Source organism: Primulina huaijiensis, chromosome 3 (assembly GCF_012295235.1).
Source record: "Primulina huaijiensis isolate GDHJ02 chromosome 3, ASM1229523v2, whole genome shotgun sequence".
In the NCBI taxonomy this organism is placed as follows: domain Eukaryota; kingdom Viridiplantae; phylum Streptophyta; class Magnoliopsida; order Lamiales; family Gesneriaceae; genus Primulina; species Primulina huaijiensis.
The window spans coordinates 5,020,376-5,043,331 of NC_133308.1; the positions used below are offsets into that span (position 1 = coordinate 5,020,376).

The 22,956-nt window shown below is 32.6% G+C and overlaps 2 protein-coding genes across 4 annotated transcripts; one reads left to right on the forward strand and one right to left on the reverse strand.

Annotated features, from left to right (window-relative positions):
• Positions 1-1,490: 1,490 nt before the first annotated feature.
• LOC140973282 (coatomer subunit beta'-2) lies at positions 1,491-12,189 on the reverse strand. 3 transcript variants are annotated; one of them, XM_073435967.1, is made up of 26 exons: positions 12,029-12,189; positions 11,754-11,774; positions 11,579-11,640; positions 11,233-11,287; positions 10,444-10,480; positions 10,012-10,337; positions 9,792-9,923; positions 9,558-9,706; positions 9,353-9,421; positions 8,848-8,998; positions 8,705-8,770; positions 8,048-8,236; positions 7,731-7,871; positions 7,549-7,623; positions 7,277-7,453; positions 7,090-7,181; positions 6,831-6,947; positions 5,933-6,047; positions 5,754-5,825; positions 4,850-5,046; positions 4,680-4,773; positions 4,445-4,551; positions 4,020-4,149; positions 3,415-3,568; positions 2,671-2,734; positions 1,491-1,784 (listed from the first exon to the last, which is right to left on the reverse strand). In XM_073435967.1, the coding sequence occupies exons 1-25, from the start codon at positions 12,029-12,031 to the stop codon at positions 2,715-2,717; spliced, it is 2,751 nt and encodes a 916-aa protein (XP_073292068.1). In that variant the 5' UTR covers positions 12,032-12,189; the 3' UTR covers positions 1,491-1,784; positions 2,671-2,714. The 3 variants fall into 3 exon arrangements, with proteins under 3 accessions (XP_073292068.1, XP_073292067.1, XP_073292066.1); XM_073435966.1 differs by lacking the exon at positions 1,491-1,784 and having other exon boundaries at positions 1,815-2,734; XM_073435965.1 differs by lacking the exons at positions 1,491-1,784; positions 2,671-2,734 and having other exon boundaries at positions 3,381-3,568.
• Positions 12,190-14,329: 2,140 nt separating this feature from the next.
• On the forward strand, positions 14,330-17,176 carry LOC140973283 (uncharacterized). Its single transcript, XM_073435968.1, has 3 exons — positions 14,330-14,715; positions 15,700-15,926; positions 17,016-17,176. Exons 1-3 carry the CDS (start codon positions 14,492-14,494, stop codon positions 17,021-17,023), a joined length of 459 nt encoding a protein of 152 aa, XP_073292069.1. The 5' UTR covers positions 14,330-14,491; the 3' UTR covers positions 17,024-17,176.
• The last annotated feature ends 5,780 nt before the right edge of the window (positions 17,177-22,956 follow it).

Genomic DNA, 22,956 nt, shown 5'->3' on the forward strand with positions numbered 1-22,956 from the left:
TCTTTATACTACCTTTAAATATTTTATCCTTTTAATTTTCTCTCTACATGTTCTTTTATGATTTTAAAGCAATTTTTTAATTATATTTTAGTGTAATTTCTAATTAAGTAATAAATTATAGTATCACAAGAAGATATAAGAAAAAAATAATTATATATGCAATAGTACAATAACATGATAAGTGTATAATAATATAATAATATGAAATTTAATACTAAAATATTTTATATTTTTTTTAACTAATATTCTAAGGATGACAATGGGCCGGGGCGGATTTGGAGATGGGGATATTAAGCTCATATCTGTCGCGAACTACTTCGGAGATTTTAAAAAATACCCAAACTCGAACCGAACCCAAAAAATCGGGGATCTCATCCACGTTCCAACTTTTTCCTGCGGGGCCCGAACATATGGGGAAAGTTGTCATCCCTAACCTCTTCTATGCTCAAGATATATTTGCTTAAAATATTGAACTAAGAAACCTTCATTTCCAACAATTTTATTAAATAAAGATTCATTTCCTTAAATTAATAATTGAAATATCACTATTCTATTTCGGAAAAGGGTCAAAAATACCACCACTCTAAATTAATCTTCAGTGTCATGTATCATCATAATCATTATCCCATCATTTTTTTAGAATTAAATTTGCTAAGGTTCAAAGCTATTAACAGAAAATTTGAATTCGTTTTCATTGTATATTTCCTCTATTTCAATATTTCCCGTTAATTCATACTTAATTTCGATTTATTTCAACTTACCTCGAGGGTATTATGCTCAAAATAAATAATATGTATAATTGAAATTAAAAAAATAATTTACAATATTTACGTGGTTATAATTTAAAAAATACCCTAAAATGAAATTTGTTGTCACATGTTCTTAGTTATTCCAAAATTATAAATAAGTACAATTTTAGATTTTTAATGTGTAATTTTTTATCTGTAGGACCATATTTATCAATTAATTGATGTAATAAGTAGATAAATATCAACATCATATACTAAAATATTTTCTTCCACTCTTATATTGCGTAATTAATTAAAATACATTCATATAATTCTATTTACACTTTTATATTGCTTAATCAATTCAAATCATTTCATATCATTGTATTTGTATTGTTATGTTAGTTCAATTTAGTACTTAATTTGACAAATCATTATTCCAAATTCTTATAATTTGTTTTGATTTATTTTTTCCCGAACAAAATGTTGTTTGATGTATTGGATGATCAATATGCAAAGAGTAAAAAATATTTTTATTATTAATTTAATTTTTAGTTATTTAGAATATGAGCTCACGTGCGGATGCACGTGCTTTTATGCTAGTTTTCAAGTAAAAGGAAGAATCTTTTTTTGAATTTTATAATTTTATTAGGAGAAAAACAGTAATCCACACGCTAATTAAAAAAGAAAGGGGGACCCAAGTCCAACTAAAACTAAGCAATTGGAATCAAGCACACGATACTTGATATGAATATGATCGGACGTGAAATACTTATAATTTGCTTTTCGTTTTTGAAGAATCGTATCAATACTACTACCTCTATTACCGAAGTTCCTGTGTATCTATTACTCACAAATCGCAGTAGCAAGCGACTGAAAATTGGTATTAACAAGTATGTAGTAAGTAGAAAAAAGTCGACAACTATACTTTAAATAAAAACTGGAAATTACACCTTGTATGCCTGTTACGAAACAAAATTCGTTGTGCTTATCACACCACAGGAAGAAAAGACACTATTCCCCAGATATGAACTACTCCAGGCGACTTCAAAGTACCTGGAACAAGAATCAGACTGGTACATCGGTGCGCAAAGAGACGAGGGGACACAGATGAATTTTCTCACAGTATCAAAGTAATAGGGATCGTTATATGAGTGCGAACGTCTCACTACTCTATCTACTTAAATGAGATGAAACAATCATTGCAACATAAAAAAACTATAAATTAGTAGCTAATATGAGAAAGTGCTTCAAGGTCTGTGAGAATACAAACTTGGTTGTCAGCCACATGCCAGATTAGGAGAAATCTTTCGTTTATACGAACGACAAAACAGAACGGGCCATCTAAATACAGAGTCAGCCTCAACTATGAGAAATAATGTAAAATTACATATCCCTACTCCAATAAGTATTTGCTTGCTGAGTTTTGAAACACAAGAGAAATGATTTGACACACTCATGAATGTTTTATTTTCTGAGAACATCCGAGAATATGATTCAGCATATTGCTCAAACAAATACATATTTTCAACAAGAATGAATAGCACAAGTTCAGGATCAAGCGTTATATCAAATCAGCTGACCAAATGTTTCAATTTTTTCAATAAAGGAATACGATATAATAAAATCCTAATAAGAATTAGGCATCAAATTCACGGTGTATAAAATTGCGATAATCGTTTTTTACCATAACTAATAAGAAACAGTGTACTCAAATCCATTTTTTACCTAATGTGCACATAATATAGAAAATGTCATCAGCAGTTGTATATTCAGTAAAAAAAATCCTATAACACCAAAAGTTATACATTTCAGATTAAGTAGACCAAAAAATAGAAAACCACTTCCTATGCCTCTTTGTAGCAAATTAATATATATTTGGTATCTGACAAATGAAAGAATTGCAACTAAAATACATTTCATAAAAAGCCTCGATTCTTACCCTGAGAAGTTATACATCGCTGGAGCCATATGTCTTCAGAGGGCCTAATGATGTGGTGTAAGCACTGTCAACTCAGACAAAAGGGGAGGAAAATTAAGATTCGGTTGTTGTAGGATTAAAACTGTTACATAAAAATAATATAAAATGTCATTATATAATTTTTCTGCAACCTAAGTTTTGCTTTCCAGCCAAAATTACATTAAGTTGCCAAAGCAATATGATACGACTCCTCATATGGAAAGCATATTACCAAACTGGTCGAAGAAAAAGATCTTGCAACTGATTATGAAACGAAAGGGCAATTAAAATATATGGCGTCCATGATAGTGAAGAAACACCATAATCAAAGATAGATAATGATATCGCATGAGCATACGTGATCTCCATTTTACCTCATTTCCACAAGAAACTAAAAGGATATGTCATAAAACAGCATCAGTTCAAACACTGGTATGCTCTCTCTCAAAAGGGAACTCATTCCACTTACATTAGGTTATTAATTCAAACTAGTAATCAATGTTTGCTGGCTACTAAAACTCTATGTATAAATAAGAAGATGCATATGGGAGGGACCCTGATGAATATATAATTAATTGATAACACAAGATTGCATCAACACTACAAAAATTGGTAGTCTACGAAGCAACTAAAAGAAATTCAATTAATCACCAGCATCAAAACTAGGAATTTCACACGGCACAACCAATTGCTTTTAGGCTGATGGTTTTCCTTCATTATTCGTACCCCACTCTTCCTCTGCTTCATTTCCATTAACGAGTACAGCACTATCTGTAGAGTCAGCATCCACCACAACAGCCTCATCTTGGCCCTCATCATGCCCCTCTATATGTGCTTCACCTTGCTCGTCTTTCATTTCATCTCCATTCTGCTCAGCAGCCTATACAAAATTGGAAAAGAAAAAAACACCAACTCCTGAGTGTCGATAGCATAAGAGATTAAAAATTTTAAAAATTGATGCAACATTTTTGCAGGTTCATATCAGCACATATAAAGAATTCTAGCGGCTAAAAAATGCTATCGAACAATAAAAAAAACCTTAAGTACATAAAATAGACCTAAACATCCCTGTCATTCAACAAGATGCACAACGGACAACTAACACATTCAATATTAGAAAGAAATGCCGGAAATCCTTTGTGAAGCAGATACCTATTTTTAAAAAATATTCCACAATCAAGACTTGACAGAATATAGATACAGACAAAACTACTAAATTTATAACGAGTGGATGCTCTTGTATATCATCTTTAGTTTTCTATAAAGTGCAAGAAGTGCTAATTATTGAATTGAAAAATAGTTAGGAACAAAGAAAATGCATTCTGCTCTACCTCATGGTCCAAGTCTCCATTTTCCAGTGGTTCTTCTTCATCCATTTGCATATTTCTAAATATTTCTACAAGACTTGCAGTTGATCTATCAACGTGGTGCACGTATTCAGCAGCTGAAAGATACGTACCCCTACATGGAAAACAAGTTGATATTAACTCCTCTCGGGCTCATCTTCAAACATTAACTTATAAAGCTTGCCCCAGACTCAGTACATTAGACAAATAAACTCCAAAGTCCAAACAATAAAAAATAAAGGCAAATACTACATCCAACTTGGATCAAATTTACACTAGCCTTTCAAATTAACAGAAGTGAAAAAAAAATTATGATTGCAATATGTGGTTGAATTTCTACTTCTTGTACTATAATATGTGTCATTGAATAGTGAGTATGAGAAATTCATCAGCCAAACATAAATAGATACCGTGTTTCACCAGCTTTAGCTTCAACAGCAAGCGCAATCTGCCAATCTTCAAACAAATTTGGATACTCTTCAGGGTCAGCAAGAGATTCAGCAGCTTTTTGATTAATCTGACAATTGCATTCAATCATAGAATCAGATCAAACAGCACAATCAACCAATAACCCTCTTACACTCCATTAAACAGCAATTTTTATAAGTTATAAAAAATATACAGTTTATATAAAATGACTGCAACCTTGCCCAGGTCCTTTCTCCAAAGCGCGACTATTTCCGACACCTTACTTGGGAGGTAAGAACGAGCCATCAATGCAGCTTCAGGTATCCGATTGCTGGAAACAATTTTGTATTCATATTAATCAAGGCAACAAATAAAAACAACAACCAGATACAATCAAAAAGAGTTACCAGTCAACCAACAGCTGAAGGCATTCCTCCAGTTTACCCAACATAAAAAGACAGAGGAACGCAACATTATTTTTCCCATGCTGTTTGGCAAGAGATGCAAGTTCGGCAATTCCTTCAGCATTTCCTAAAGAAGAATAGAGTAGCAACAAACCACTCAAATCATTTGCTTGCTTCAAACATTCTTCAGCCATCTCTAACTGCAATAACCAACAGAAGCATTTGAATCCAGTACCAAATGGATTTACAAGTGCACCTCATTAAATCAACAAAGAGATAGAGGGGATTAGGAAAACGTCGTATGCTCTCGCCTCTCGTGCATATATATTATTATGAAGTCATTTGGTCCACCTTCCCATGAGGATATATCTCATTGTGCAAATGAGTCAAATCAGTAAAACGACATTCGTATTTCATATTCAGGTTGAACTGCTCAAGCCTTATGTTCATTGAGTTGAACTGAAGCCTAATGTTCCTTGCGTCAAACTTCAGTTCGACTGAAAACTAAAAAATAACATTTTGCGTTATAGGGTTCTAATCTGTCTCATTTGGACGGATATAAAGGATATGGATAATTGTGGTTTTTAGTGAGGCTTCTTCCGGGTAAAGGAGGCATGAATAACATCTTCATTTCTAAAAATGAAAAATAGAGGGTAAATTAGACATCCTATACCTGCCATTGCCTGTTATAGACAATACTTCACCGTGTTACAGGTAAAGGGAAAGTTGTAATGGTGATTGTTTGGGGCTTGAAGGTCTCTCCTCAATAGGCTGATGTTAAATAATTTGTGCATTAACAAAACTCAAGGCATCAAATATAAAGCATTACATCAAACTTAAGAAACATCAGCTTTAAAATTTCTGAAGTGATGCATGTTTTGTTAGGGCAAAATGGTGGAGTGCATACCATTCCAGTAGACATAGCTAATTCACCCAATTGCTTCCATTTAGATTCGCTCTGAGATACTGCAGCAATTTCCTGTGCAGAATGTTTAAAAGCACCGAATCATTCACCGAAGTACAAAATATGAGAGATAATATCGTAATAATTCAAGTGCATGCAAACAAAATAAACGAGTCATTTACCTTTGCAATCTCTAGTTTACCCAGCTGTATGGCTAACTCAAATCTGTAATCCGGCTCAGTAGCAACTTCTAGGGCATCTTCTATCATTCCTCGGGATTCCAAGAAACGAGCCACACTGGGCACAAAATTAATTGATATCCAGAATTAAGATAAAATAACTGTTCTAGAATCAGCAAATCAAAACCAGATAAGAAATGGCACATAAGCTGAGAAATAAAAACAGCAAGTTAAGGAACATTATTCTTATCCTATCAGCATGGGCTCCTAATTTTATTTTTTTTGGAAGTATCGGACATGCGTTTAACAAGGATACGGATACAAAACGCCGATACATGTAGGATACGACAAAATCCGTGTCGTTGAATTTTTGTTGGTTTGACCAGTCAGATACGTCTTATATACGGCTAGGATACGGAATCACTTTTTCTTCTTAAATCACTACTCTGAAGTTATATATTGTATTCATGTTACATAAATATATATATCTACACAATATATTTACAAGAACATATATATCTCTACAATTTTTATTTTTAATACTATATTTATTTTTTAATAATTATTGTATCATAGTCGTATCATGTCTTGTATTTTCAAAACTTATAGTATCACTGTATCTATTGTATTCAATATGGTACCCGTACCCATATCCATGCAACATAGTTCTTATTTCAAACACATGATCTTGATTCGAAAGAAAAATGGTAAAGAAAAGCAATTGAAGTGTCATAGCATCATGCAGAAGTAATGTGAAATTAATAATGTTAGAATTTGAGCTATAGTTGTTCCTGTTAATGACAGTGACAGACAAATAGGTTCTAGTAAGTTATAAAAGTCAGTCATGCATATGGCATGAAGATTTAAGAAACCATATAACAAAAATGAAGAGGTGGCAAACCTGTTATGATGCTCCTTTGGGATTGATGGTAAAACCTCATTTGCCTTTTCCAGATCACCCCGCATTACAAGAGTTTTATACTCAATCAAGCTGAGCAATAAAGTATATCCTATAACACTGCAAATAGATCAATAGACACAATTAACAAAAACACTATATTTCTGATACCACTCCCAATGTGAACAAATGTGATCAAAACACGCGAATAATGAATGTGATCAACACACGCTAATTATAAAATTTTGCAAGAGAAACTTACTTGAATTCTTTGTCTATGAGGAAAACACGGCTCTGGTTAGCAAGGTATCCAAGCAAGTACATTGGCCGGTCTAAATGAAACATTGTTGTCACCTAGAAAGTCACAAAGATAATCATTGCTTTCTTACTCAAGGAAGAAAGAAACGGAATATAATGATAATAAGAATATTTGAAAAATCACACCATACCTCACCACCTACACAGTAATTGAGTCTCCAGGAAGAGTTGTTGTAAATAAAACAATCCCCAACCCAAAGTCCAGTCCTTACTCGTTCATTAATTTCATAAAGAAGCTCAAAAGCATCTTCCACGCCTTGTTCATCTGAGGATCTTCCACTATCCAGATGTGCAGAAACCACATCACGCTGCAAAACAAAAAGTAAATCGGATTACTAAACTTCACTAGAAAGAACCACCATGTAAATTCATAAGAATCAGACGAAAAACAAAAAAAAATTACGTTAAACTTAAGTATGTAGAATGATGTGTCACTCGCAATAGCCACCATATCCCCGCTGTCTGCCCAGTAAAGATTCTGGATTACATAACCAAGAGACAGATAAATTAACTTTCGTAATCAATATTGCCACCTTAGAGACATAACTTACAAGCATACTATAACTCAAGCTATAACTTTCTTACTTTGACATTCACGTCAATTCGTCGTATCAACCTGCATTCAGCCCAATCGTAGAAACAAATAAAATCATTTGAACACATTGCCAATAAAGTTCCTCCAAATATGTGCTCCGCAGAGAATGTGGGACGGATGTTTTTCTTCTCCTGAAAAATGTGATATTACTGTTATGATAGTGGACAAACCATATGATTTCCAACCAGACTAATGTTTAGAATTTTAAACTTGAAATAAGAGAAGGGGGAGCCAAAAAGCCATGCAGTTTATTTTTCCATTTCGCTTCAGTGATGAATAATGAAAAGGAAGGAAGAAGAAGAAAAACCTGGAAATTTTTACTGAAGATTTTAATTTTTGATGTACTTTCTCTAACGGCATATTCTCCTTCGGTTGACCACACAATTTCCAACGCAGAGCCGAATGATCTGTTTCTCCAAGCCAAAGCTGTGTAAATAATGTATTCTCCATCTCCACAAACAACAACAAACCTCCCATTGGGGTTATGCTTTAAGCTCTGCGTACAAGAAAATTTAGAAGTAAATATTCCAAAACACAGAGTCGTGAGTAATTGTTATAGCTGAATGGAATTTGATATTTGAAACGTTGGCACCAAGAAGATAACAAACAGCTTTTTTAGAACTCCTCTTCCACCCCAATCATTAAAAGAAATTAACTTCAGCAATTTTCTCCAAAAAATTCCTCTAAAAAGGTAATAGGAAGATCATTCAGCGTCCTTGCTAGATAGAATGGCCGTATGATTTCATGTACTTTTAGACCACACAAAACAAACATAGAACTAAAATAACCAAATACAATTTTAAAAGTAAATGGATGAAACAGTAACTTTTCTTTACAATAACATTCATAAAGACAAAAAAGTGGCTCTATAGAGAATGTATCAAAATCTGAATACCATGATATGTAATCACACTTAAAAAATATTGAGACAACATACAGCTTTCACAAATCAAGGAATAATCACCTGTGGGTAGAGGTCACATGTACCCAATTCTTTAACAGCCAACGGCAATCTTTCTCCATCAGCTACCTGGGAAAAACACCAAGTAATTTGAGAACAACAATTTGATTGAAAACTGATATGTTAAATTCCAGCAAAAGTGTTACCTCATAATCAGCTCCAACACTCTTAATATTGACCGTCTGAATCTCATTATGCTTAGCCCAAATGACTTTTCCACTATTATCCATACTAGCGACTGGTACTTCTCGACCGAGCTTTACCATGATGGATCCTTCATCATAGCCAATCACAACCCTGCATTCATCAGTAAGATATATATCCTCAAGTAAAATAAAAATCAAGATAGAATTCACCAAAAGAATTTATCTTCACCAGGTAATATGCTATGACAAAAAAAACTATGATTTTGGTATGGGATTCTTTACTGTTAAGGTTGGAAAATGAGTTGAAGGCTTATCACAACTACTTCTTTCAGAAACAAGCTTTAAAATGGTACTAACATGTTTGAACAAGGTGTATGTAAAGGACTTTTAGCCAAATATAACTAGTGAATCAACTAGGGCGAATACTGCCAGTATCAATGCCCGACTTTCAGATTCATCAAAAAAAGCCTCAGAAGCACATTAGATTAACAGCACAAAAACTTACCGTCTTGAACCTTTCATGTAACCAACTGCCCAAACTCTCTCGAGACCATAATTCAATGTGTTTTCAAGTCTGCAAGATGACAAATATCATGAGAATACTTTGGCAACATTTGAAGATGACATTCTACAGAAGAAAAGCTAAAAGAAATAGACGTAGGGCATATTCCAACTATCAAGTATAGAGCCATCTTATAGCAAAGAATTACCTATACGTGGTAGCATGCCATATACGGACAGTTCCATCCTCAGAGCCTGTTATTATAATCGGAAGTTCAGGGTGGAAACAAACTGCAGAAACATTGTGTGTGTGACCCTCTAGCGTCTGGACACAGCTTTTTGTCTGATAATCCCAAACCTGTTCGGCATAAATTGCATATGATTTCATATGTTGTTCTAAAACCCTGAATATAACAGAAGATGAAAGGAAACATATGTCAAACCTTAGCAGTGTGATCATCAGAACCCGTGATTAGATAAGGTTTATCCCCGCCAGTAAAATAATCTACACAATTGACTCCTTTCAGATGGGCATCAAGCGTAAAGTTTGGGTCTGGGGCTCCAAGATTCCAAATCTACAAAAATAAATATTATTGACTAAAATATTGAGGTCAAGGTAAGAAAAATCTGGAGAAGGTGATCAACAAAGCATTCAGATTGAACCTTAATTGTCCGATCAAGCGATGCACTTGCAAAAGTGTTGGTATCTTTTGGATTGAATGTTACTTGCATCACATAATGGGAATGACCCTCGAATATTTGAGTGCATACCCACCCCTTTTCCCAGTCCCAAAGCTTTATGAGCATGTCATCAGAGGCTGACAGCACATATGGAAGAGTGGGATGAACAGCCACACATCTAATATAATCAGTATGAGCTTCAAACACTTTGACTTTATCCATCGTATTGTAATTGTACACACGAATGAACATGTCATCAGCACCAGCAACAACCCATTGCTTGCGTGCTATGAATTTCGCAGACCTAACTGTGAGATTAAACGGTAGGATAGAGCATGAGAAAATGCTCCTTGTTACAATAGAAAATGTTATTCAAGCGTAAAAGATAAATAACATTCAATTCTAATCATGCACCTGGTAGTTCCGTAACCTCAAAAGACTTCACCATTGTCTGCATCACAAGAAATAACATTTTAAAAAGTCATTTAGGCTTTAAACCCCCTCAAAAGATAGACAACAGCAACTTGGAGAAACTTCAAGAGCACACCAAAATTGGTAATAATGGGTTACATTTATTTTTTAAATGATTCATATCGTCAAGTGCACCCATTCCAAACTTCAGTCCAATCAAATGATCAGCGACGGTCAATATGTCTCATGGTAACAAAAATGTATTGTTCTAGGATATATCCAAATTCAGTCTTACGTTTATATTTCGTCGACCAATCCTTCCCAATTCACATCTTTGTTGAAAGAACTTCTTTTGTAATTCCTTACATAATTCACACTGTTCTCATACTGATACAAACTAAAGGTAAATAATATTCTTTGTCCATTTATCTCCTTTCAAAACTTTCCTCCTAAAGCAGAAAACTTGTAGATTAAGTAAACTAAAAAGCTAATACCAAGCATCACACGCACATATATAAATAAAAATAGAAAAAACCTGGAAGGAGTTAGATATGAAAGAAACTAACAATTTTTTTTCTCTACGCTAAATTAATTACACTGTCATCAGTGTGTAGGATCAGAGTCATGATTCGGCCAAATTCTCGAAGATTTCAAACAATAATCCATACTAAGTTTAGAAAGTAAATGGAAAATACACAACATCCAAGCGAGATTCAATAGCAAACACTCATCAGAAACTAATATTCATGAGTCACAGCATATAAATAATAATGTCAGCTACAATTTACACACCTGGGTCTGATAGTTCCAAATGCAAACAGTCCCTGAATACAAACTTGCCAACATCCTGTGAGGAACAAACATTATGAATAATTAAACCCCATCGAAATTTGACCAATAGAGAATAGTGAAGCTTTTCATGTTCAAACATCTCAACCAGAAAGCACAGAAAACCTCAAAAAGATGCTGTAGTGGGATGTCAATGAAGTAGTAGGATGCATGAACATTTAAAAAATAAGAGACAAGTAAATAAATGGGGAAAAAAACAAGAATCATTTATCCATTCCTAACATAAAATGCCAGGAGCAGCAACCAAGGAATGGAAAAGAAATCTTGAATGATCGCAAAAGATGCGTACCATGGCTCCGATGGGTGCAGATCCACACATTTCACTCTTTCTGATCTTTGAGCAAGTTTCCTCTGGTGGAAAGATTTCAAGTCAGCATCAAAACAAATTCTCCAGTCACAAGCACGCACATATTACAACAACGCTATTTAAAACAGTAGCCCTCGATTTCAATGTTTCTCAGTACCTTGATTTCGAGTCTGAGCGGCTGCAGCGGCACCAACATCAAAGTTCATAACACAGAACAACAATCGCAGATTAGGTCAGATCTCAGAAAACAAATCAGTCTAAAATCCAAACAGATTACGCATCTTCCGCGTAGAATTGAGAAGAACAAAAAACACATCACAATCCCCACCTCCCCCATAAACTGTGATCTAAATAAGCAAAAATTTCCGATACCAGATCTAATAAACAAAACACAAAATCAACTTCAGACATAAAACATAAAAAATAACTCGCCATTGCTGCGGATTGAGTGATGCAACTGGGAAACCCCGGAGATCCGAGCGTAAAAAGATCGACGAGTGGCTCGGTGTGTGGAGAAAACACGAACTCGAGAGTGTAGAAATATAGAGAGAGAGAGAGAGATTGAGGAAATACTACTGAGAAATCACAACGGCAGATGAAATTTATAAATATGCTTTGTAGTGAAGCATAACTGGAGGTGTCCTGACACAGGATGTGTAATCTGATGCAGTTTTGGCCGTCGATGGATTTGACCTGGTAGAATCAACGGTCTGGGTTTCGATTGGTGTGTCATTTGTGTCAATTTCTGAAAATTTTTCACATTTTCTTCCTTCAATTTGGATATGAAAAAAGAATGTTCCTAGAAAATGTCTACTCGATATTGTTTTATGCAAATTCGAAATTAAATTGATATTATTTTTTGTATGTGAGATAATATAATAAATGATGAGATAATAAATTTTAAAAAATAACATAAATGTTTTTATAATTTCAATTGTTGTAAAATTTGAATAAATGTATTAATCTTATTTTCGTACCAAATGATGCCCAAATGTATATTATTTTATATTAAACTCTAGAAATATATATTAACTTATTTGATCTATACGTTAACGTCAAATTACATATAGCTTAAAAAATTACACATTCATTTCATTTGTTAAATGACAAAGAGGTCAAAATTTTAATTTCTAACTCTTATTTTAATCGATTTTTTTTAAAAAAAATATATATATGTAGTCTCTCTCAAATTTGTAACTCTTATAATTTAATTTTTTGTTAAAATTTTTTTTAACAAATTTGTTTACCATGAAAACTTGTATAGATAAATTGAATGATTACATATATATGCATTCTTATTTACCACTTATAGCATGGTCATGTGTGAATTTTTATATAAGCTATTTATCAAATATATCAAATATTTAATTTATTTATTTTGTTTTTTATATAGGAAAATATATTTATTATTACGAAGACTTTGCACACGTTCACCGAAAATACTCCAAAAAAAAAAGGTGAAAAGAAAATCCAATATTTACTGAATTCAAAAAATTTGTAGTATGAGTTTCAAAAAATAACCATGTCAATAAGGGCAAACTCTGTATAAAAAATTTTAGGTAGTTTCAAAAAATAATCATGTCAATAATTTTTCGAGTTCCACATATAACTAAGAAACTCGAGTGGGATGAATATTGTGGTAAGGCTTTTGAGGAGTTAAAGAAATATTTGTCTGAACTCCCAATTTTAGCCAAGTCGGTCCCCGGAGAACAATTATGCATCTATCTCTCATCTATTGACGGGTTGTAAGCTCAGTCTTAATCAAACATTAATATACGCTCAACGGTCAACACCACATCTATTATATTATATATTTTAAACATTCAAATGAGCTGAGCTAAGATATACAATTGTGAAAAAACTTTTTTTGAAATTGGTAATGACTGTTCGGAGACTAAGTTCATAATTCATATCTCATCCTATATTATGTTAACTTTCTTCTATTTTTTTTAACAGCTCAAAAATTTCATAGTTTTATCCTATGTTAAAATTTAAACATGAGTTACAACAAGTATTTTGGGGAACTATCACTTTAACAAAAAAATTCACCCAAGACTAAACTTAATAACTGTCCATCATAGCAAACACGATATTTCTTATCAAAATGGATACTAGATCCAACTGGTTTATGAAGGATAAATCAAAATTTAATTGCAAAACGAATCGTTAAAAATCGCCAAATATGTGGATGTGTGTACAAAGATTTTACATATAAATTGGACAAACAAACTCGAAGTTAAGCTATTGTCGTGTGAAGATAAATGTATCTGTGAAGTGGAAACAAGGAGGTTTTTGCATAGTGGATGACAAGACGTGAACATGAATTTGGTGGAGATGGTGGGTACAAGTTTTTCCATTTTACCCATTAATTTTAGAAAACATATATTATTCTTTAAAGAAAAAAAATGAAAAATGATGTTGATATAACGAGATCGGACTAATGAAGTTTGTTTATAATGCTCAATTTTTATAAAATAGTAGAGATATAAATAAACATGGTATAAATATAATAAAAATAATTATGAGCCAAAAAAAATATAAAGTGAGAACAAAAATAAGATTTATTTAGACACATTAAAAAATATAATAACATTTATGAATATAATTTGAATAAAATTTAGTAAATAAAACATGGGCCGGTGTACAATTTAGATTTGCGAATTGGGCCTGGTGATTGGGCCTTTACCAAATTTAAGTTTTTTAATTATTTAAACTAAATTGATTTTAGTTCAACTTGGTGACGGAAGATCTCCACGCGATTCTCTTTTTCGCTCCTCGATTCAGCGCCAAACCCACAAAAAATCAGAGTTCCGATAAAAAAATCAAGAATAGTTGAATCTTGTTTGTTAATCTGAGAAATCACAGAAAGGGGGAAGTGAATTGAATTGAAAAGTCATGTTCTATGGTGCGGTGGCTTGGGATCCATGGCTGATTGTTGCTCAAATCGTCTGCCTTCAGAGCCTGCACTATCTGACACTTGGAATATTTTTGTCAATTCTTGTTGGCACTCGGGTTTCGAGGATGAGTCTGGTGTATTTCTTTGATTATGCAACGGTTGATGCTTCTACAGTGACTGGTTGGTGCATAATTTCTTCGATTCTTCTCAGCTCTATTGCTGGGTGAGTTTGTTTTAACACTTCTTTTATATGATTGTGGGATGATTTTTGTTTTTTTGCATTAATCTATAGTCATTTATGTTGGATTTAGTTTATGGTTCGTGGTGTTGTGCTTAAATTTCAGCCTAAATTTTATCCATGTTTTCCATCATGTTCAGATTTGCCACCTATAGATCAGTCTGGAGTTGTAGTATGAATCTTGATATGGGAAATAATTTCTAAATTCATGAGCATAATTCTGTAGCAATTTCAGAACATTCTGTAGTGTTTTTGCCAATTTGTTCAGCATTTGTAGCTGTACTGCTTTATGTTACTGTAATGAAGTTATGTTGATTCAATTTCATGCCTCAAATATTCTGGTTTCTATTAAATATTTGGCGTCCATTAGAGTTTAGGAAGATTATTGCTTCAAGCAAACCGAGAACATTCAAATTTTGCTTCCTTTCGATTCATTCAATCCCCTAGTTTTCTAGAAGTCTAAGAGTTCTAGAAGTCTAAGAGTTGCGTTTAGTCACACATTTTTGTGTATTGCACGCCTGGAAAGCCTGCATTTTGTGTGTGTGTGAGTGTGTAACTTTCTGCGGAGATTATCTGATGCATGAGCGAATTCGAGATCACTAAGTCTCCTAAGAAAATAGATTAAGAAGAAGATAGGATTGGGGTAAAAAATGAGAGAATCTTATTCAACAAGAATAGAGTTTGAATTACAAGAATATACATGTTATTTCTTTCTTACTTCCTCTTATTTATATTCAACTATTGTGACTACTACTGTCAACTAACTCTAACTCTAACTACCTAACTTTAACTTCTTCGGGTTGCTCCGCAATCATATCATTGTGTCAAGGTTTGTGATTTTGACATTTACTTTAAAACACAATTGTTTATTGGATATGTTTATGTTACGTGCTGAACTTTTCTATAGTTTAGACTTGTGATGGATTTTTGAAATTTTCATCACTGACAAACTGCTTTTTATTTAAGCAGTGCTGGGTTTTCACTCTATTTAGTGGAGAGAGCTAAGAAATGCCTGGATTTTTCTGCTACCCTTTATATCACACACCTCTTCATATGCATTTTATATGGTGGGTGGCCGTCATCAATGACATGGTGGGTCGTGAACATCACCAGCCTGGCAATAATGGCATTGTTAAGTGAATATTTGTGCATGAGAAGAGAATTGCGGGAAATTCCTATTTCAAGATATCGTTCAGGTGAGCCCTTTTCTATTTTAACTCGTTACTATTTTATGATGATCAATTTTTGGTCAAAACATCTTCTATTGTTACCACCACTTTCTTCTTCATGTAGGTTCTTTAGTCCACACGACACTTATCTTTTTTTATGTTTCTCTTCGAACTTTATCATGCCTTACAAATAGGACCTCAAATAGTCAAATGTTTGAACTTCTTACATTATATAGACTTAGTTTAATTATCCGGGTTCTCTTTTCTTATTTTCCTGTTACATTCTTTGTGTGCGGGATCACAGCCAAAAGAAGAATAAAAGTTCGCTATTACCAACAATTGCTACATTTTTAATGAATAAAACTGATTTTGATTTTTTTTTGTTGAGAACTGTTTTTGATGATCTTGAGTTATTTTTTTTTAATAATACGTTCTGGGGAAGGAAACATCTGACGAGGTTTGTCTTTTCCAATCACCAGTTTGGTTAAATGAACTTCGAAAACTAAAGCAATTCTCCTAATTATCTGGATGAAGATCATGAATACTTAAAGGAATGCTAATTCTTATGTGGTAGAGGAACTCCAGTTCTGTAGTTTCTCCACGATGATGCGAAAGGCTCAGTGGAATTGAGAAATGGTTTTTTTAATAATGAAATTAACAAGTTATTCAAGGAAAAAATAGTTGACTACTGTTCTGACTGATTGGAGTTTTTAGCATAATTTTGACTGTGCTCCTTCGAGAAACCCATATTTGCACATAAGGTATTAACTCTGAGTTTCCATGGTGTTTTAAGGGATTGTGTGTACTGCCGAGTTAATAAAAGATCAATTGGACCTGCAATAATTGAAGTCCATACACTTGTAACTCTATAGTTTGTAGCTTCGACTCTTACAATGTCATGAACTAACATGTACTTTTCTTTTTGCCAATGAGTTTATGGAAAAAGATGTAGCTATACATCTAATATCAAATCAGCTTGGGAACATTGATGAAGAGTGTTGAATAATTCAGTTACCTTCTACTGATCCATGCACTCCTGTATCTATGCACTTGTCAAATGCTATTCTAACTAATCCTGCATGTTTAACTGAGTTTTTTTGGTTAAATTTGATGCAGATGTTTGACAAATGGAACTAGAATCTTGTCACGGTCTGCCTTTTCGCGGTTGCAGTCATCTGACACAGGCTATGGATTTCTGAAAAAAAAAATTTCTGTTCTGTCTATTGAAATTGCTCTCATAACCTGTCATTCACAGTATAGTAGATTATTTGACTCAACTCAAACTCTTGGTAGCATGTACGATGTTTTCATAATTAAATCGGTGATCCAAGTGATTTACCTTAAAAACGGTTCAATCGGTCAACGATCGGACCGGAAAACCGTTATATTATATAAAATAATAATNGTTCCATATATTAATGATTTTTTTTGTCTTGTGACTTATGTGTGAAGAATATGTGCTAGATTTTTCCAATTGTTGTGCGGATTTTGACTTAAAATGGATGTCATGTCAAGAAAAAGAGGTGAAAAATGGTAAGTTTGTTTTAAATATCTAAATTTAAGTTTGCATCCAGTCTTAGTCAGAATAAATATATGTTATATGTTTTCTGATAAAAAAAATTTTACATTCTCTAAGCTCACATATCTTTTCTTGAATGAAAATCAGTACAAAATATTGAAAATATAATATTCATATATGACATATGAGTACCAACTGTTTCAGGTCTGATATTAATGTATGACTTTTGAGTACTCAAATACGTTTAAGATGAAAATCAATACAAAATATTGAAAATATATTACTAACATATGATATTTGAGTACAATTTATTTCAGATTTAGTATTAATATATGATTTTTGAGTACATGTATTGGTATTAATGACACATTGTTTTTTCATAGATGCATATCGGTGTAAAAGATTGAAAATATGGTACTGATATATGATATTTGAGTTTCAAATGTCTTAGATATAGTACTAATACATGATATTTTAGTATCAAAAATTGTGTAGCAAATGTTGATTTTAATAAAATTGTTCTAATTTTATATTTTTTTTGTAGCAAATGTGAAAGTTTGGTACTCAAATATCATCTATTAATATCATATTTTCAATACTTTTTATCTATTTTCATCTGAAAAAAGATACGTAGACCCATGAAGTGCATAAATATTTTTTTATGGATCATGGAGTGCAAACACTTATTTTTCTGACAGAAACTGGATACAAACTTAAGTTTGAATTTGAGGATTTAAAGCAAATTTGCCCAAAACAAAGTGCTTTTAAATAATGATTTAAATCGAGATTGATGATTTTCATGCCTACCAAATCGAAGCAACTTAATTTAATATTTTTTAAAAAAAATTTCTTTCGAAAATTAAGTACTCAATGTTATTTCTTGTTTGCAATTCATCCGTGGTATTTATCGAGGGAATCTCTCGCTGACTTGGATACATCCAAGGCATACGGATGAAAATATACATTTAAATTTTAAAGTAAAAAAAAAAACATGAGAAAAGCTTATAATTGTAAATTATTTAATTTTCCCTTTTTCAGTGAAATATTGCAAATTTTCTCCTTTCTCGCATAACACATTTTAAATCATTGTCTCTCAATTAGATTTTGCATATATTTTGTATAAGTTTCACCTCATATGTTGCTTTAAGTGGGAATTAAGTTAACTAGAAAAATATATGTGTGTTGCATGTCGAAACAATTCGAATAAAAAAATTAGTTAATTCAATAAACGAAAATGAGTTAAGTATCAATATTGTTGAGTAGTGTTGAAAATTTAATATTTTAATATTGAATATTTGAATATTGAATGTTGAAAATTAGGTAAAATTAGGTGTTGAATATTGAAATTTGTGTGTGATGACGAAGGTAATGATGTAATTTATTTTTGGATTATTTGTAAAATTTTTCTATAAATAGATCTCTTATTTGTGAAGAAAATCACAATTGAGTTGAGAGAAAAATATTATAAAGTGTGTAGTGTGATAATTTTGAGAATTTGAGATTTTTACTTTTTACCGTAAATTTTTATTTTTTCACAACACGTTATCAGCACGAAGCTCTAAAAGTCTTCCATATTTTTCCAAGCTCCAAAACAGAAGAAAAAGGTAACAAAAGTAATAATATTTATTTTACTGTTTATTTATTTATTGTGTATATACTTAATATATAATATAATGTTATAATAAAAATAAATTTTTCAAAAAACTTGTTATAAATCCTGGGAGGATGTTAAGACGACATCCCACACTCCCGGTAAGGGATACGACAAGTATAAAAGTCTATAAGGTTTTTAAACAAAATATCTTATGACACATCATTATAATATTGTGATATGATATACATAATTATTTAAAACATTACTAATATTATATACACCATATTATTACCATAAAATTATACAAATACATACATTTATTTTCTTGTACACCAACGGCCATAAACGGTAACAAAACGGCTAGTTTTTGCCCTATAAATATGATCTCACAAACACATTCAATCACTCCAACTTTCTCTTCTTCTCTAAAATTATTCTTCATCAAATTTTTGAAGAAAAAAGAAGATGGCTTTCACAAAGTTATTTTTAATTATTTTGGTTATAATACTCACGAATCTTGTACTTATCGGAGAATATCCTCCTCATGTGTTTTCTTTATTTTTACGAATGCTTGTATTTGTTGTTTATCCATTACTTTGTATTGCAATATTCATTAACTAATAAAATGCATCATAATTTTTTTTAGTACCACCATGTCAAACTTGACAAAGCTCGAATTTGTTGCACTCGACATTACGGGGAAAAATTATATGCCATGGACTCTCGATGTAGAAATGCATCTTGAGTCATTGGGTCTAAGCGAGACCATTAAAGAAAATGGTATATCTTCATCACAAGAAAAAGCAAAAGCTATAATATTTTTGCGTCGACATCTCGATGAAGGTTTAAAATGTGAATATCTCATCGAAAAAGATCTCATGGCTCTGTGGAAAGGATTGAAAGAAAGATTTGAACATATAAGGGAAGTTATACTTCCGACCGCCCGTGATGAATGGAATATGTTAAGATTCCAAGATTTTAAGAAAGTCAGTGATTACAATTCAGCGATGTATCGAATAATCTCGCAGCTAAAATTTTGTGGACATGAGGTCACAGAATCGGAAATGCTTGAAAAAACATTTTCCACGTTTCACGCATCAAATATAACTTTACAGCAACAATATAGAGTGCGTGGATTTGCGAGATATTCTGAGCTCATCGCCTGTCTTCTTGTGGCGGAAAAAAACAACGAGCTACTAATGAGAAATCATCAGTCCCGACCCACTGGATCATCAGCATTTCCAGAAGTAAATGCTGTAAGTAAAAATGAATTTAAACCTGGAAACCAAAATCAAATTCAAAGACAAGGTTTTGGTCGAGGTCGAGGTCGTGGTCGTGGACGTGGACGTGGAATTGGTCGTGGTCGTGGTCGAGGCCGTGGTTTTGAAAACAATAGAGATAGTTATTTTTATAACTCATCTCAAAAGGGCGTCACGAACCACCCACAGAAAAGGCATCATGAGAACATGAGTGTTAATGAAAATCACTCGAAAAGATTTGAAAGTTCTTGTTTCAGATGCGGCACTCCAGGACATTGGTCTCGTATTTGTCGAGCCCCTGAGCACCTTTGCAAGCTCTATAAAGAATCGATAAAGGGGAAAGAAAAAGAGACCAACTTCACTGAGCGAAGTGACCGTTTGAGTGATTCAACTCATTTTGATGCTGCTGATTTTATGAATGATTTCTCTGGAAATGATCAATATGTTGGTGGGATAGAAATGAACAATATTGATGCTGCAGATTTTCTCAATGATTTCTCTGAAAATGAACAATATAGTGGTAGAATATAAATGTACAATAATTTATTTTTCATGTATTTATATGATAATGTTTTATTGTACAATTATGATATGTGTTATATTTAAATATGTATTGTCATTAATTTTTTTTCATTGCATATTTTTTGAAGTTCAAATATGGAAAATGCTATGAGCAAAGCTGAAGTTTGCATACCCGATAGTGGTACAACGCACACTATCCTCCGAGATAAAAGATATTTCTTGGAACTAAAACCAACAAAAACAACGGTGAATACAATATCAGGTCCTGTAGACTTGATTAAAGGATGTGGTAAAGCACAATTTTTGTTACCTAATGGTACAAAATTTTTGATCAATGATGCTTTATATTCACCACAATCGAAAAGAAATTTGTTGAGTTTTAATGATATATATTCCCATGGGTATGATACTCAAACAATGAATGAAGGGAATGAGAAATATATGTGTCTTACCACATATAAATCAGGAAAGAAATATGTGATTGAAAAACTACCAATGCTCCCTACTGGATTGCATTATACACATATACGTCCCATTGAATCAAACATGGTAATTGATAATTCTTCAATATTAACCAATTGGCATGATCGATTAGGACATCCTGGTTCAACAATGATGCGAAGAATTATAGAAAATACACATGGTCATCCATTGAAAGACCAGAAGATCTTTCAGAATAATAAGTTTCAATGTAAAGCATGTTCTCTTGGAAAACTTATTATAAGACCATCACCAGCCAAAATCCAAACTGAATCACCAATGTTTCTTGAACGTATTCAGGGTGATATTTGTGGACCAATCCATCCACCATGTGGACCATTCAGATACTTTATGGTATTGATTGATGCCTCCAGCAGATGGTCACATGTATGTTTATTGTCAACTCGAAATGTTGCATTTGCAAGATTACTTGCTCAAATAATAAAATTGAGGAATCAATTTCCCGATTATACAATCAAGAAAATTAGACTTGATAATGCTGATGAATTTACTTCCCAGACTTTCAATGATTATTGTATGTCTATGGGAATCATTGTTGAGCATCCTGTTGCTCATGTACATACTCAAAATGGATTGGCTGAATCATTGATTAAACGTCTGCAAATGATTGCTAGACCAATGATTATGAAAACAAAGCTCCCTATTTCTATATGGGGACATGCAATTTTACATGCTGCTTCATTAATTCGCATCAGACCAAGTGCATATCATAAATACTCCCCATTGCAGCTTGCATTTGGTAAAGAACCAGACATTTCTCATCTGAGAATTTTTGGATGTATGGTGTATGTGCCTATTGCACCACCTCAACGAAAGAAAATGGGACCTCAAAGAAAGATTGGAATTTATATTGGTTATGATAGTCCATCGATCATTCGATATCTTGAACCACAGACAGGCGACGTGTTCACAGCACGTTTTGCTGATTGTCATTTTAATGAGGAAATCTTCCCAATGTTAGGGGGAGAACAGAAACATACCGAAAAAGAAATTACATGGTATGTATCATCATTGTTACATCTGGATCCAAGAACAAAACAATGTGAAAAAGATGTACAGCAAATTGTGCACTTGCAAAGAATAGCAAATCAAATACCAGATGCATTTGCAGACACAAAAGGGGTAACTAAATCATATATACATGCTGCAAATGCCCCTGCTCGAATTGAAATTCCNTGACCCAAATAAGAGATCCGTATCACAAAATACGACCCGTGAGACTGTCTCACAAATTTTTTGTTTACCTATTTTATAATAGTTGTTTTATTTGGGTATTAAATGTTGAAATTAAAACACATGCAAAAGAATATTACTACTTGACCGTTGGTTCTCAATGCAAGTACAAAAAATATCTTAATGGTAAAATATAGAGAAAAAATATGTACTTGTTGTGAAAAAATAAAAATTTACGGTAAAAAGTAAAAATCTCAAACTCTCAAAATTATCACACTACACACTTTATAATATTTTTCTCTCAACTCAATTGTGATTTTCTTCACAAATGAGAGATCTATTTATAGAAAAATTTTACAAATAATCCAAAAATAAATTACATCATTACCTTCATCATCACACACAAATTTCAATATTCAATTTTCAAGATTCAAATATTCAACATTCAATATTCAAATATTCAATATTAAAATATTAAATTTTCAACAC